General features: G+C 38.5%; 1 protein-coding gene across 4 annotated transcripts in view; it reads left to right on the top strand.

Moving 5' to 3' along the window:
* Window positions 1–12,927, top strand: part of GNAS (GNAS complex locus) — a 256,365-nt gene extending 243,438 nt beyond the window's left edge. For all 4 annotated transcript variants that reach the window (XM_048819684.2, XM_048819685.2, XM_048819686.2 and 1 more), the window contains 6 exons: window positions 2,418–2,491; window positions 4,772–4,830; window positions 5,879–5,999; window positions 6,480–6,610; window positions 7,532–7,599; window positions 8,875–12,927. In XM_048819684.2, coding sequence (XP_048675641.1) covers window positions 2,418–2,491; window positions 4,772–4,830; window positions 5,879–5,999; window positions 6,480–6,610; window positions 7,532–7,599; window positions 8,875–9,021 — 600 coding nt within the window. In that variant the 3' untranslated portion in view covers window positions 9,022–12,927. The remainder of the gene's footprint in view (window positions 1–2,417; window positions 2,492–4,771; window positions 4,831–5,878; window positions 6,000–6,479; window positions 6,611–7,531; window positions 7,600–8,874) is intronic.
* Window positions 12,928–13,220: the final 293 nt, after the last annotated feature.

The following is a 13,220-nucleotide window of genomic DNA, read 5'->3' as shown; positions in this document are numbered from 1 at the left end:
TTGAGCTTTTGTTTGAGGACCAAACCACCAATCCCAAGACACAATGCACATGCACTTGACTTTGTGCACATGAGTAGTCCCATAAAGCGTGCACATGAGTTTCTGCAGAACAGAAGCCAAAAATGTTAGGCCATATGAAAAAACACCTCCCAGAAGAACAAAAGTTTTAACAACGAAAAGCGCCAGTGTGGCAGCGTTTAGTTGGTGGGGGACGCTCTCCCACCAACAAAGCTACTGCCCCTCACTGGAGGTTGTTTCATTTAGTCGCCTGGAGAGCTCTCTCCCAGCAACAAAGAGCAGCTACAGCCCAGTGTGTACCTTACAAAAGCACAGCTGCAGCGTTAGTTTTCCCAGAACTGTTTCAAGCAACAGTGATGAGGAGAGACCAATTTGCATCTTTTGCTCTTGAGATTACTTGGGGGTCAATTTACTCATTTATCCTTCTAAAAGCTGAGTTTCTTAAAAACTATTTATTCTTTTTTTTAAAAAAAAAATTGGGATCAATTATCTGTATTAAAAAATAAACACAGATTACCTGAAAAGTTTCTTTTTGAATTGCAAAGATTAGCCTGCAGATATTAAATCATAAATGTAATGTTTCAAATTTGTATTGGAGGCCAGTGATGGCAGGAGCTTTGTGTATTATTAATTATGTGCTTGTTTGGGACCACTGACCACTTCAGTGGAGCTTCATATATGTGCGGGAGAATGCCCATGTGGAGTAGTGCTTCACTTCAGACATTCTGAAGATGGCCACTTGTGTTTTGAAACTTGCACTGATTCTAGAGCCTGACAGCTTCTAGTTTTTTCAAATTTCATTTGTTAATTATCAGATAATTTTTTTAAAAAATTATTCCTAACAAATGGATCTAGTTAGAATATTTCAACATACATATATCAAATAAAATAAGTGTTCAAGAAAAGTAGCAAGTTTGCAACAATTTGCTCTTAAAGAAGTGTCTGTAAAATGCAGCCATTTTGTTTAACAGTATTGTCTAACCTTTTGGATTTTGTATAGTTGTGTGACTCTTTAAGCTTAAACAGTGACTAACTTATGATTCTTTTAATATAAGATCAGTGCAATAAGGGAGTGGCTTTTAATGCACTCATCAATTCCTTAATATTCTACTCCATTCTTGTGGTCTTATCTCTATGGTCCAAATGTAAGATCCATTTGTAACAGTGCTCAGTACAGTCTCAGTAATATCAAGATCAGTAACCATGGTAGTTTAAGTCCTGGATTTTAAAAACCTTCAGTCAGATTCAAAATAATGTTTCCTGTTAGGCTTCAAATAAATTAAATCTTGAAAGTTCATGTTCTATCTATATCTATTTGCGTCTATGTTAATTACCCTTTAGGCCAGTGGTTCTCAAACTTATTTTTTCACGGACCACTTGAAAATTGCTGAGGGTCTTGGTGGACCACTTAATGATCTTTCCAAATGTTGTTTGTACCGTTAGCTAACTATTGTAAAGCTCTTTGGATAAAAGTGCTATATAAAAAACCCTAATTAACGTGATTTTTTTCTACAAAATAAAAGCACACAACTCATATTTTAATATCCGTAGTCTCTCCCCCACCATGGCAGCCACCGAGCTGGGCTGGGAAGGAGGGGGTTCTCTCACCTGCAGCCGCAGCCCTAGAACTGGAGCAAGTCTCGTCTTTCTCTGGCTGCCGCAGCCCTTCACATCCTAAATTCCCCCTAACCCTTCTTCTCACCCCACTTCCCCCCCCACCTCCCTATTTCCCCCACCTCACCCCACTGCCACACCTACCCTCTATTCCCCCCAAGGCCACCACCTCACCTTACATGTGCATCTTCTCCAGGGTCCAGGCACCTAATTAGTGGAGTCACGCCTGTGCGGCTCCACTAATTAGGTGGGCAGCCCTTCATTCTTTCGTGGGCGGCCACCCAGGTGCATTCCTTAGAAGGAACTATCTGCAGATCACCTGAATGGAGCTTGGATTAATTTTGTTGTCTTATGCTCAGAAGTTTATAGTCTGATTTTTAAAGGTGGTGCTGAGCATTCACTGCCCCTCTAAATCAGTGGAAGTTGTGGCTTATCACCTGAATGTCAGACCTTCAGTGGATTCTTATAAGATTTAGTAGATCTGAAGGCCACATCCTCAGAAGCGCTCAGCACCTGCGTTTGCCATTTTGCAAATGTTCGTTGCTTCTCAGGATTTGGCTCTCGGATTCTGATTGTGCAAATGCTTGTTAAGCATGTGTACAAATTTTTAGGATGGGGGTCTTTGATTCTCAACTTCACCCAACTTCACATACGCTCCGTTTCTCTACAGCACTGAGTACAAGAGCAGCACTCAGCAAATTATTATATTTTCTTTTCAAATTTGGAGGTTTGAAGAATAATCAAATCACTGCTTTGAATAAATGACTTTTTCTCTTGTTCTCTAGGACCTGCTGAGATGCAGAGTTTTGACATCAGGAATTTTTGAAACCAAGTTTCAGGTGGACAAAGTAAACTTTCAGTAAGTATCCTTCTTCATTTAGTATTCCGAAGAATGACACCTGGCAAAAGTGATTAGGCAAAGAGGAGAAAATGCCATTTTAGGCCAGTTTATATGCTGGAGACAGCATTCGTATTGCTGAATTTAACACTTAACGGAAAGCAATTATTTTCAGATACTTCTGTCTAAGAGCTTTCCATTTTAAGTTTTAAAAACACCATGGGAATTGGCCGACCGCTTTCTGCTTTTGATTTAATGCCAAAGAACTGGTGGGTTTTTTTCACAAGTTTTGATAAAGCTTTTTGATAACTTGATTCTCCTTTACTCTGTCTTTCTATAAGCCTGAAAATAACTTTCCTGCTGATTCTGCTTTTTTTAAATGGCAAACATCTTTTCTTCGGTTTTAATGCAGCTGACGTTAAAATTGATACTGTTTTGTTCAGCAACAAATGTGTATATAGCATTTTATCCTACCAAAATATCTGTTTTGTGCATTTGTATCAACTTCTCTGATAATGCAAAGCCAGAAGAGGAAGCAGAAAATGCACTTTTATAGATAATATTAAAATAATGGGGCCATGTCTAGTTATTTTTTTAATTGCTCAGCAGTAGAGTTAAAAGAAGATATGTACACACACACACGTTTAAAAGAAGATGTATACAAAAACCATTTTATTGGACCAATTCTGCCCTCTGATAAGGGTCTGCAGCTCTCGTTGTTCTCAGTGGAAACTGCATATAATTTGTCCCACAGAGCACAATTTTTTAAAGTAGTCACTTAGGCCCAATCTGTACAGGTGGGTCACTGCATCTGAGTGGAGCCCTCCTGATTTCAGTGGCACTTGGTGTAGGCTATGGCATCTGCCTAAACATATCTCACTTTTAAGACTGGGACCTAAAATTGTACTCTGGGATCTTGTTATTTGCTTCAGCACTAAGAGTCTGTCTACACTGCAATAAAACGCCTGTGGCTGGCCTGTATCAGTTGACTCGGGCCGTGGGGCTCAGGTTGGGGGGCCATAAAATTGCAGTGTAGTTGTATGGGCTTAAAATGGAGCCCAGGCTCTGGGACCCTGACCCTCACCGGGTTTCAGAGCCTGGGCTCCAACCCAAGCCCAAACATGTACACCGCTGTTTGTGGCTCCACAACAAGTCACCTGACCCAGGCTCTGAGACTCACTGCCACAGGCCTTTTTGTACTCTCTGCGCTGTTACCTAGATTCTTTTTCCCGAATCTCTTCATTTTATGACCTAATCTCTAACTTAAACTCTGGAGTTGGTCTGTACTCTGCTTGCCTTTTTAATTCTGTTTTGGTTTCCTGTAGTTTCCTTTTCCTCTCCTTCCTGTTGCCTTTCATATTATCTCTTGGAGAGTGTCTGTCAACCAGTTTTATCTAAATATAAAAGAACAGAGAGAAACTTTTCTTTGAACTGCTTCTATGCCTCCTTTTCTTCCAGGTCTGTCGTGTTCCATATATAACAAAAGTTTAAAATCAGTGTACTGACAAAGCTGTCCAAAATCTGTGTGTGTATCAGAGTAACAGAAGGTGCACGCTTTCCGCCCTTTTCCAGTTTATAAGGAGCTGGTGCTTAACGGTTGTTTGATGGCATTGACCCAAAAATGCTGACTCTTAAATATCAGTCTGATATTGTTGAACCTAGATCTACAGTATCTGTGTAAGGAAACCTCTCATTGTAGTAGTTTTATTAAATGTCTCTTTGATCAGTGAGGACAAATAAGAACCCTGTGATATGCTTCAGCAATTCTAGCTTTTCTTGTCTTTTTAATGCAAAAGAGGGAATGGGCTTGTCTACATGAAAACTTGGTGGGCGGCAAGCCAGGTATGAATGTATAGCTGACTAAGTCACTGTGTGATCCTGCTACCACGTATTAAAAGTTTGATAGTGTGCTGTGACGTACTGCTATTTCAAATAGAACTGTAATACTTTTAGTGTGCCATAGAGAGTCCATCCACACGGGCAACAGTTCATGTGCAGTTGTCTTGCGTTCCGTAGATTTACACCCCAGCTTGCGGCGCACTAACTTTTCATGTAGCCCTAAAAGTACTACATTACTTTCTGGGGTGAAAACCTCTTTGCACTGACAATTAGGCTGTTACTCTTACCTGCAGATTCTGGCAGTCCTTTGTCTCATTAGGTTCTAAAAAATGGGGAGTCCTGAGGTTGTTTACATGCTCTGTTCACATACAGCATTTACCCTTACTTTAAATACTGTATGTCCGAGTCAGGAGAGCAGCGGTGTTTTTGTACAGTAAGTGACTAAGATTTTTTCCTCTTTAGCATGTTTGATGTTGGAGGGCAGCGAGATGAACGCCGAAAATGGATCCAATGTTTCAATGGTAAGATTTGGGATTTATTTTTTTTATCAAATTTAAAAAATAAAAGTTCATTGCAATATTTTAACGTAAATAACAGCACATGATATTTAACTCCTGTCCTCTTTAGTTGTCTGAAATCACAAGGTGTCTCTTTGAACAGACAGATTGGCTGGAATTTGTATCATCATGTAATCTACTGTAACTGTTCTGAATGTCTTGAGTGAAAATCTGGGTGGGAAGGAAAGAAAGCTGGGTAAATTAAAATAGTTTATCCAAACTTCCTGCTGTCATTTAATTCATTCTCCTTTTTGTGAGTTGCCCATGAATTTCCAAACTCTGTCTGTTCTGTCTTTACAAGTGAAGGGCTACATGTCTTCTGGAGAGGTACAGCATAAATACGGATGATCAAATTAGAATGCCACATTATTGTGTGTGAGAGAAGCTATGTTGCTGACCCAGGAGATGCCACTCTTCCAAGTTAAGAGTGAACCATTGCCTCAGTATGGTGCTAGGGAGCCCTTTGGAGGTTCTGTCTTTTGGATAAGTTGTAAAATTGAGGTCTGGAGTGGCACTGCTCATAAAGTTTTCCACTGAGTTTTGAAATTGTTGCACTTTCTTAGGCACCCATGTATTTCTGTAGGACAGCTTTTAAAATAATCGTATAGAATGTGTTAGGCCCTGTCTAAATTGACCAGGAAAACGCTAACCACCTTGCTGGGGAAAGCTCCTTGGTAAGCTCCTTCCTCTAGAATGGCACTTAAAAGTCCTTCGCACTTTTCTCAAGAGCTGGACTGTTAACACTTTTTTTGTGTCCTGGCCAAAATTCATTTTGAGTAATCTAGTCTTTCGTAAATTCCCCCTGTAGTTTAAATTGTCCATAGTCCTCTGTGTCCTGAACCTAATGTGTGTGAGTTTTGTACAGCTGCTGCATTCCCTCCCCCTCTCCCCAAGGTGTCTGTATATCAGTTGTGTGTGAAGCATTTCTTTTGTTCACATAATTTTGTAAAGCTAAATCTAGTCAAAAATTTTCGGGATCTTGATGTTAACTACTGGGTGTTTCTTGATTTAGATGTGACTGCTATCATATTTGTGGTGGCCAGCAGTAGCTACAACATGGTTATACGAGAGGACAATCAGACCAATCGGCTTCAAGAAGCACTAAACCTCTTCAAGAGTATCTGGAACAACAGGTCCATGAATTGAAGTTTTATCATTAATTTCACATGCATTAGTAACACTGTGTTATATTGATAAAGTTAATCTTTGGTACAAAGTGCACCATTTCTATTTCTGACATGGCCCATTCAATCATTATCTTTGATCTCCACTGTAAACTTGCTATATGGAATACTAACATACAGTATTAAAATCTAAAGGAAGAAAACTACACAGTATTGGAAAAATGGAAGTCATAAAACTGGAAAAAAAATAAAATAAGCTTAAGAAAAACTGTGATAGTACAGAATATGAATATATTCTCTAAAGCAGTGGTTTTCAACCTTTTTTCATTTGCAGATCCCTAAAATATTTCAAATTGAGGTGTGGACCCCTTTGGAAATCTTAGACATAGTCTGTGGACCTGCATTATGAAAACCAACATTATGTTTTTTGTTATTGGTGTTTAAGCTCAGCCATACATTCTAACAATATTTGGCTTCAATTTTCTTTAGGTGGCTACGGACCATTTCAGTAATTCTTTTCCTGAATAAACAGGATTTGCTAGCAGAGAAAGTTTTGGCAGGGAAATCTAAAATTGAAGACTACTTTCCAGAATTTGCTCGCTACACTACACCAGAGGATGGTAAGAGCATTGTTCTCATCTTTTTAATAAACCAGTATCATCAAAGTACCACTTCCTTGGACTATAGTATATGTTAATTGTGTACATAACATTTATTGGAAGTTTCAGATAAACTTTAAAGCAAGCAAATTTCCAGCGTTGAAAAAATGTTCAGTACCTTTCGGACAAATTGTAATTTAAATGTTTCTTCAGTCCCAGTAGAGGACATTATCTGTTGGACATACACAGAGGCATCTCAGCATGCTAGCGTTTTATTACGCACTTTGTTGCTGGACTCCACTGCAGCCTCAGTGCAGTGGTGGGGTGCAGCAGTGTCCTTTGAGGTGCAAGATTCCATGGGAACTCCCTTGCTGTGTGTGAGAGCACTGAAGGTTCATTTTGTCCCTTATCCCAGGTGTGGTAGGTAGCAAGAAGTTAGAATAACTAAGTGGGGTCAGTAATGATCCTTAAAAAAAAAAAAAAAAAAAAAAACTCTCTAAGGAAGTTTCCATCTCATATTATGTGGTTACTTATCAAATAAATATACTTTAATGCCCATCAGCCTTCCTTTATCTGCAACCAGAGTAGTTCAGCTCAACCTAGTCAATGGCATTAGGGGTCATATGGTTCTGCAGGTTACCTGTAAGTTTCTAACCGAAGCTCGTATTTGCACTAATATTTCCTTAAATTCTGACATTATGGGCACCATCATGTTTTGTTGCTTTCCTGGAGTCTTGTTGTTTTAGATACCATATTAGAGACTAGAACTATAATACTTTATATTAAGAAAATTGTTTCTATTGCAACTGAGCAGAAAACAAAGACTAGTTCATAAAGTTGATAGTCAGTGGGTAAGTTATGATTTTCAGAATCATTACTGTGAAACACCTACTTTAACAAATGCTTATTGTATTATTATTATTATTATTATTTATTAACTAGCAACACCAGAGCCTGGTGAGGATCCCAGAGTTACAAGGGCCAAGTATTTTATCAGAGATGAGTTTCTTGTAAGTATTTTCTTTTTTCTATGTATGTTTTTCTGTCATACACTTAACTGTGTTTTAATATTGCAGAACTGTTTGCCTGCTCTTACAGTGGCTTATATTTAAGCTGTGTGCTATGTAATGTACCCAAGCTAGAGGTTTAAAAGGTGTTGGTTATTTTAGCTACTTTTCATATATTTGTTTAACAAGATACACAGTTAAATGATTAGAATAATTGTGGAGAATCTGTAATTCTCAAATGGGAGATAATGGGTGAATCCCTAACCCCACTGACCTCAGTAGCAAAACTCGCATTGACTTCAATGGGAGCCAAGATTTCATCCACTACGTCACTTCGAAAGGAAGTTGTGATTCAAATCAATATATTATCTGCTGAATATTAATATTCCCTTGTATCATTCCTATCATCTCATTAGCCAACTGATTAGTTGTAGTAACAATTGTTTAAGTATTTGTACAATAAGTACCTGAATTGGGTGTCATTATTATTAGAGATACTGAGCATTGCAATAAAAATTGGGACTCATCTATACCAGAGCCAAAAGAAATACTGAGAGGCTGTGTGTAGTTTGTGAAGAGGGGCTGAAGATTCACATGCAGGCAAAATTCAGCGCTCTGGAGGGGGAAGTTCACTATGGGAGTTGTGTGGGCCAGTGCCCTCCCACCTGCACATAAATTTCCCCATTAATGGGAATCAGTGAAGTTCTCATCTCTGTAGCTACAGTTCAGTTCCCAAATACTCAATTTTTCCGCAAGCAACCCTGTTCCCCTAAAGTTAAATCCTGGGGGTGAAAACCTGATCCCACTGAAGTCAATGGGAGTTTTGCCACTGACTTCAGTGGTCTCCAGATTTCATCTTAGAACAACAGTTCTCAAACTGTGGGTCAGGACCCCAAAGTGGGTTGCGACCCCATTTTAATGGGGTTGCCAGGGCTGACTTAGACTTGCTGCAGTCCGGGGCCGAAGCCTGAGGGCTTCAGACCTGGGCAGTGGAGCTCAGGTTACAGGCCCCCTGCCCGGAGCTGAAGCCCTTGGGCTTCGGTTTTGGCCCCCACCATCCATGCAGCGGGCCTAGGACAGGCTCAGATTTCAGGCCCCCCCTTCTGTTGTTGTGTAGTAACTTTTGTTGTCAGAAGGGGGTCGTGGCGCAATGAAGTTGGAGAACCCCTATCTTAGAACTTACATAATGTCCTCGCCAACATTCATCTGAGGCTTGAGAGCTTCATTTTTCCAGACAATTTTATTTTGACACACAATTTCTCTGTATTATTTCTACAGAGAATCAGCACAGCAAGTGGAGATGGAAGACATTACTGCTATCCTCACTTCACCTGTGCAGTGGATACAGAAAACATCCGGAGGGTTTTCAATGACTGTCGGGACATTATTCAACGGATGCACCTTCGCCAATATGAGTTGTTGTGATGGAGAGCACTTTTTTCTGTGTTTTGGACTCCTTATTCCTTATTAAAAAAAAAAAAAAAGAAAAACAAAAAAGAAACAAAAAAAACCCTTGCCCACATAGGGTGGAAGAGAACTGTTGCAGTCTCCCTCTGATTTGCACCCCTCAACTTTTTCTCCTTGCTGGACAACAGCAGCACTTCTAAGCTTGCTTGTGTCCCCCTCAGACAGTTTGAGATGGCACCTAAAACTTAAAGGCCATTTTCATGGTGGGTTCCCTAACACTGTTGTTAACAAAATTAATTAATTAATGAATTAAAGGCCCTGAATGTGGAGCACCTGAAAGGATTGGGGATAAAATTAAAAAAGTAAACAAAAAAATGGGGAGAGAAAACCTTAGGTAATTTAGCACTGTTGTGGGCATAATCATATAACCCATGATTTCAACTTTGTATCCATTCACTGCATCAGACAAAAGAAGGTGCCAAGTCACAGACCAAGTTTGAAGACAGACACTTGAGTTTGGTTCTCTGACTGTAATGTGGCTTTGAACGGAAATACTGACAATTCTACAACAGACCTAGACAGTGCAAAAACTAACCGCTACCTTTCAGAAGGGTATTTTTAAATCCAGTCTTGGTGGTCTTAAGATGACCATGGACGTTATGAATTGAACTGCGTATGGCCTGTGATTGCAGAAAGAGTTAACCACACACTGTTTTCCGTTTGTCCACTGATGATCCTGTCTGCTATAAAAATCATTATCTGGACTTTAGTCCTCACGGTCTTTCCCTTCTTTTTCTTCTCCCCTGCCCTCATTTTTTTATTTTACTGCTGGATTATTATTCTTGTACAGACTGTAAAATGTATTATTTTGTACAACTTTATTGAAAAAATAACTTGTAGAAGATCTTTGTGCCTTGATTATGGCTGTACCTGTACAATGAGCTAAGATGTAAGTATGTTTGATTGCGCTGTACAGCTTTGTCAACCCTATCTGCAGCATTAGCTCAAGGTAGGGAAAATTTATCTGTAGTTTAGTTTTTCTGGTTTATAAAAGAAGGAAAAATACTGTTTAGTAAAAAACAAAAAAACAAAAAAAAAGTACAAATTGTGCAAACTTAACCACTTTAAAAGTGAGGTCTTCAACAAGTGACCAGATGTTGCAGCATCATGCTTTTTAATTTTTAGCTTTAATTCATTTAAATCTCTATCCAAATGCAAAACATGGCTTGTTTCTACATAAACCAAATTTTGCTACAAATTATAAATGTTAGTCTTTGGTCATTCATAGTCCTTTTCACAAAAGTCAAAAACAGAACAAAAACAAACACATAGGCATCATGCAGGTCTGCTGACCATCTGTAGACTGGGCCAAACACCCCACCAAACTCGACTATCCTGCGTGGGCATAATACTACAAGAATGATAAGGTGTATACCACCCTTGGATTTGGTCACTGAATTCCAGTTTCAAATGACATTTTTATCTCTCTTTTAATAAAGAGATACCTTAGAACCTTTTTATTTTATATTAACTATATAAGTAGCTTAAAGTGAAGATGTGTGGATTTTTTCTTAAACTTGAATAATTTATGCAAATTATATGCTTAGAACAACATGTGGTACAGTAAAAAGAAAAAAGAGCAAAAATCACTGTAGCAATAAGAGAGCATGTAATTTTAGTAACTACTACACTGCTTTATATTTTATACCTAGGTGTTTTATGTCTCTGTGAGTGTATTACTTTTTCATGTGTCTAAACCTACGTGTACAATTTGTACAAAGTCAGAAATTACAGCTGTAATAACACATCTAGAACAGTGTTAGCATATATTACTCAAACGCCCTTCTCCACTCCCTCCCTCCTACTTACTCCCCCAAACCAATCTGGATCTTAATGCAGTGAATTTTTTAAAAATTACCTCTTTGCCTTTCACACTAGCTTTTTTTTCACAAGATGTTAATTACTTTTTGGGAAGAGGTCCAATTTAAATTAATGCTAGGGTGTGGTCAGCAATGTGTGTGTGGCTAGATTTGCTACAGGTACCAGATGCCTTTTTAATGTTACAAACTGTAACCATTCAGAATTGAGAATTTTTTGTTGTTCTTGATTTTGTGGCTTCCTTTAATGAGGAAATTAACCACCTGGTCCTTTTTAACACATGTAGAAAGCAAGGACTTAGTGTTGGTAATATCTCATTCCCCATTTGGTTCAAAATGACTAGTGATCTTTCAGAAGACGTTAAATTGTCTTGAAACTTTGGCTGCAATTGCTAATCAGATTTGAAAAACCTGTCTGTCCAGTTCACAATTTGGAAAGCTGCCACCTAAGCTTTGTGAATCGGTAGAAGAGCCTGACCCAAAATAGCCCTCACATTCTTCAATTGGAATCACAACCTGGAGGTTAAGGGTTGGGGTTTCAGTAGGTAAAAGTGGGATGGGGAAAAAAAGGAAATAAAACATGAGCCTTAATTTTTGTTACAGGAGCAAAATCCTTTTAAGTTTAGTGCCAACCCTTATCTTTTTAAGCCTGGAGGGAGTTGGTGGAAGCATCAAATTTATATGCAAGTGGGGGAAATCTAATGGTAAGGAATGGTTTCAGAGCAGCAGCCGTGTTAGTCTGTATTCGCAAAAAGAAAAGGAGGACTTGTGGCACCTTAGAGACTAACCAATTTATTTGAGCATGAGCTTTCATGAGCTACAGCTCACTTCATCGGATGCATTCAGTCAAAATGCATCACGAAAGCTTATGCTCAAATAAATTGGTTAGTCTCTAAGGTGCCACAAGTCCTCCTTTTCTTAATGGTAAGGAATGTAATCTCTGATCTGAGAAAAAGAAAGCACCTCCTCTTAAAAATAAAAAAAAATGTCAAACTCCTTCCTCTGACAATGACAAGGATACACAAGCATATGTAACAAAGAAGAAATAGATAAGACAAAATACTATTTTAAGAAACTTTCTGATAAAGCTTTATATGAATGGAAATGTTTAGGAGATGCTTTTTTTGAGAGAGAGAGAAGGCAGTGTATTGAAAAGTCAGGTTGCACATGTATGGAGTGTGTGTGTGTCTTAATGTCTCAGTATTGCCTTTGTTAGTTTCTTTAGTAGTCCATGCAGTTTGGTGGCCTGGTAAACGCAAGTCTTATTTTTAACAGCTTTTCTTTTTTGTTTTGTTTTTATTTTTAATACAAAACCATAAAGCTTTAATGCTTGCTGTTTAATTAGTAACTGTGTTTTCTTCTGTCTTTAATTTAGTAGCCATAATTTGAAGTTATTTGAACCATTCCAACTTAATGCTTGCTTATATTTTCTTAGTTTTGTTATTTTCCCTCCCCTTCCCTCATTTATTTATTTGAACTTCTTGTTTTCATAATTGAGGACTTTCACCTTTTGTCTCATTCACCTGTTTGGGAATTTCTGACCCTTACATCCAAGACTTTACTCATTCTACTCAGTATTCATTGATGCTGAAGTGTAAGATACCTGCAAATGTAAACACTACCACTTCTATTAATAAAAACAAATACAGTGTTTTAGGGGCACATTTGCATCACTATAGTTAAGGTTGTGTCAGTATTTCCATTATAAACCCATAGGGGAGTCTATACCTTGGCACCAAATTGCCCCAGGCTAAATCTTGCCATACAAGGCTTCTGCTCAAGCATGATTTGGAGGGTTGGTTTTTAAACAATTTCCAACACAAACTTTTGGTTCTGTTTTAAATTATACAACTGTTTTGTTGGACAGGGGTTGATTTTAAAAAAATGATTGGTTCAAGATATTTTTGGCACTTGTATAACTCAAAAACGGTTTTGATTTAAAACATAACCTTTGGCAAGCCAGTAATCTACCATATGATCTGATCACTTTGGGTATTTTGTAAAAATGATGATAATAAATGGTAGCAGTGTCGTGGTTTCAAAATCAGCTACTGTGCATTTGCAGTAACTTATTTCAACCCAAGGATTTTGAACAGTGTGGACTTAGTGTATATGTGCAGCAGCCAGTGTGATACAGTCAATAGTCATGTCTCCAGAGGTGCTTTCTACGGTCTGTTGAGGGAAATAATCTATTAACTGTGGAGGATTTACCCTACAAACCCAGATAGCTCAGACAGCATCAACAATGATTTTTTTAAATAGAGGGTGACATCCTGGCCTGACAGAAGTCAATGGGAGTTGTTTTCTTACCACTCACTTCATTGGGCCAGGATTTCACCC

The sequence above is a fragment of the Caretta caretta genome, chromosome 13 (genome assembly GCF_965140235.1).
Source record: "Caretta caretta isolate rCarCar2 chromosome 13, rCarCar1.hap1, whole genome shotgun sequence".
Lineage (NCBI taxonomy): Eukaryota > Metazoa > Chordata > Testudines > Cheloniidae > Caretta > Caretta caretta.
The sequence above is the reverse complement of the archived record's forward strand: the minus strand, read 5'-3'. Positions and strand labels throughout refer to the sequence as shown.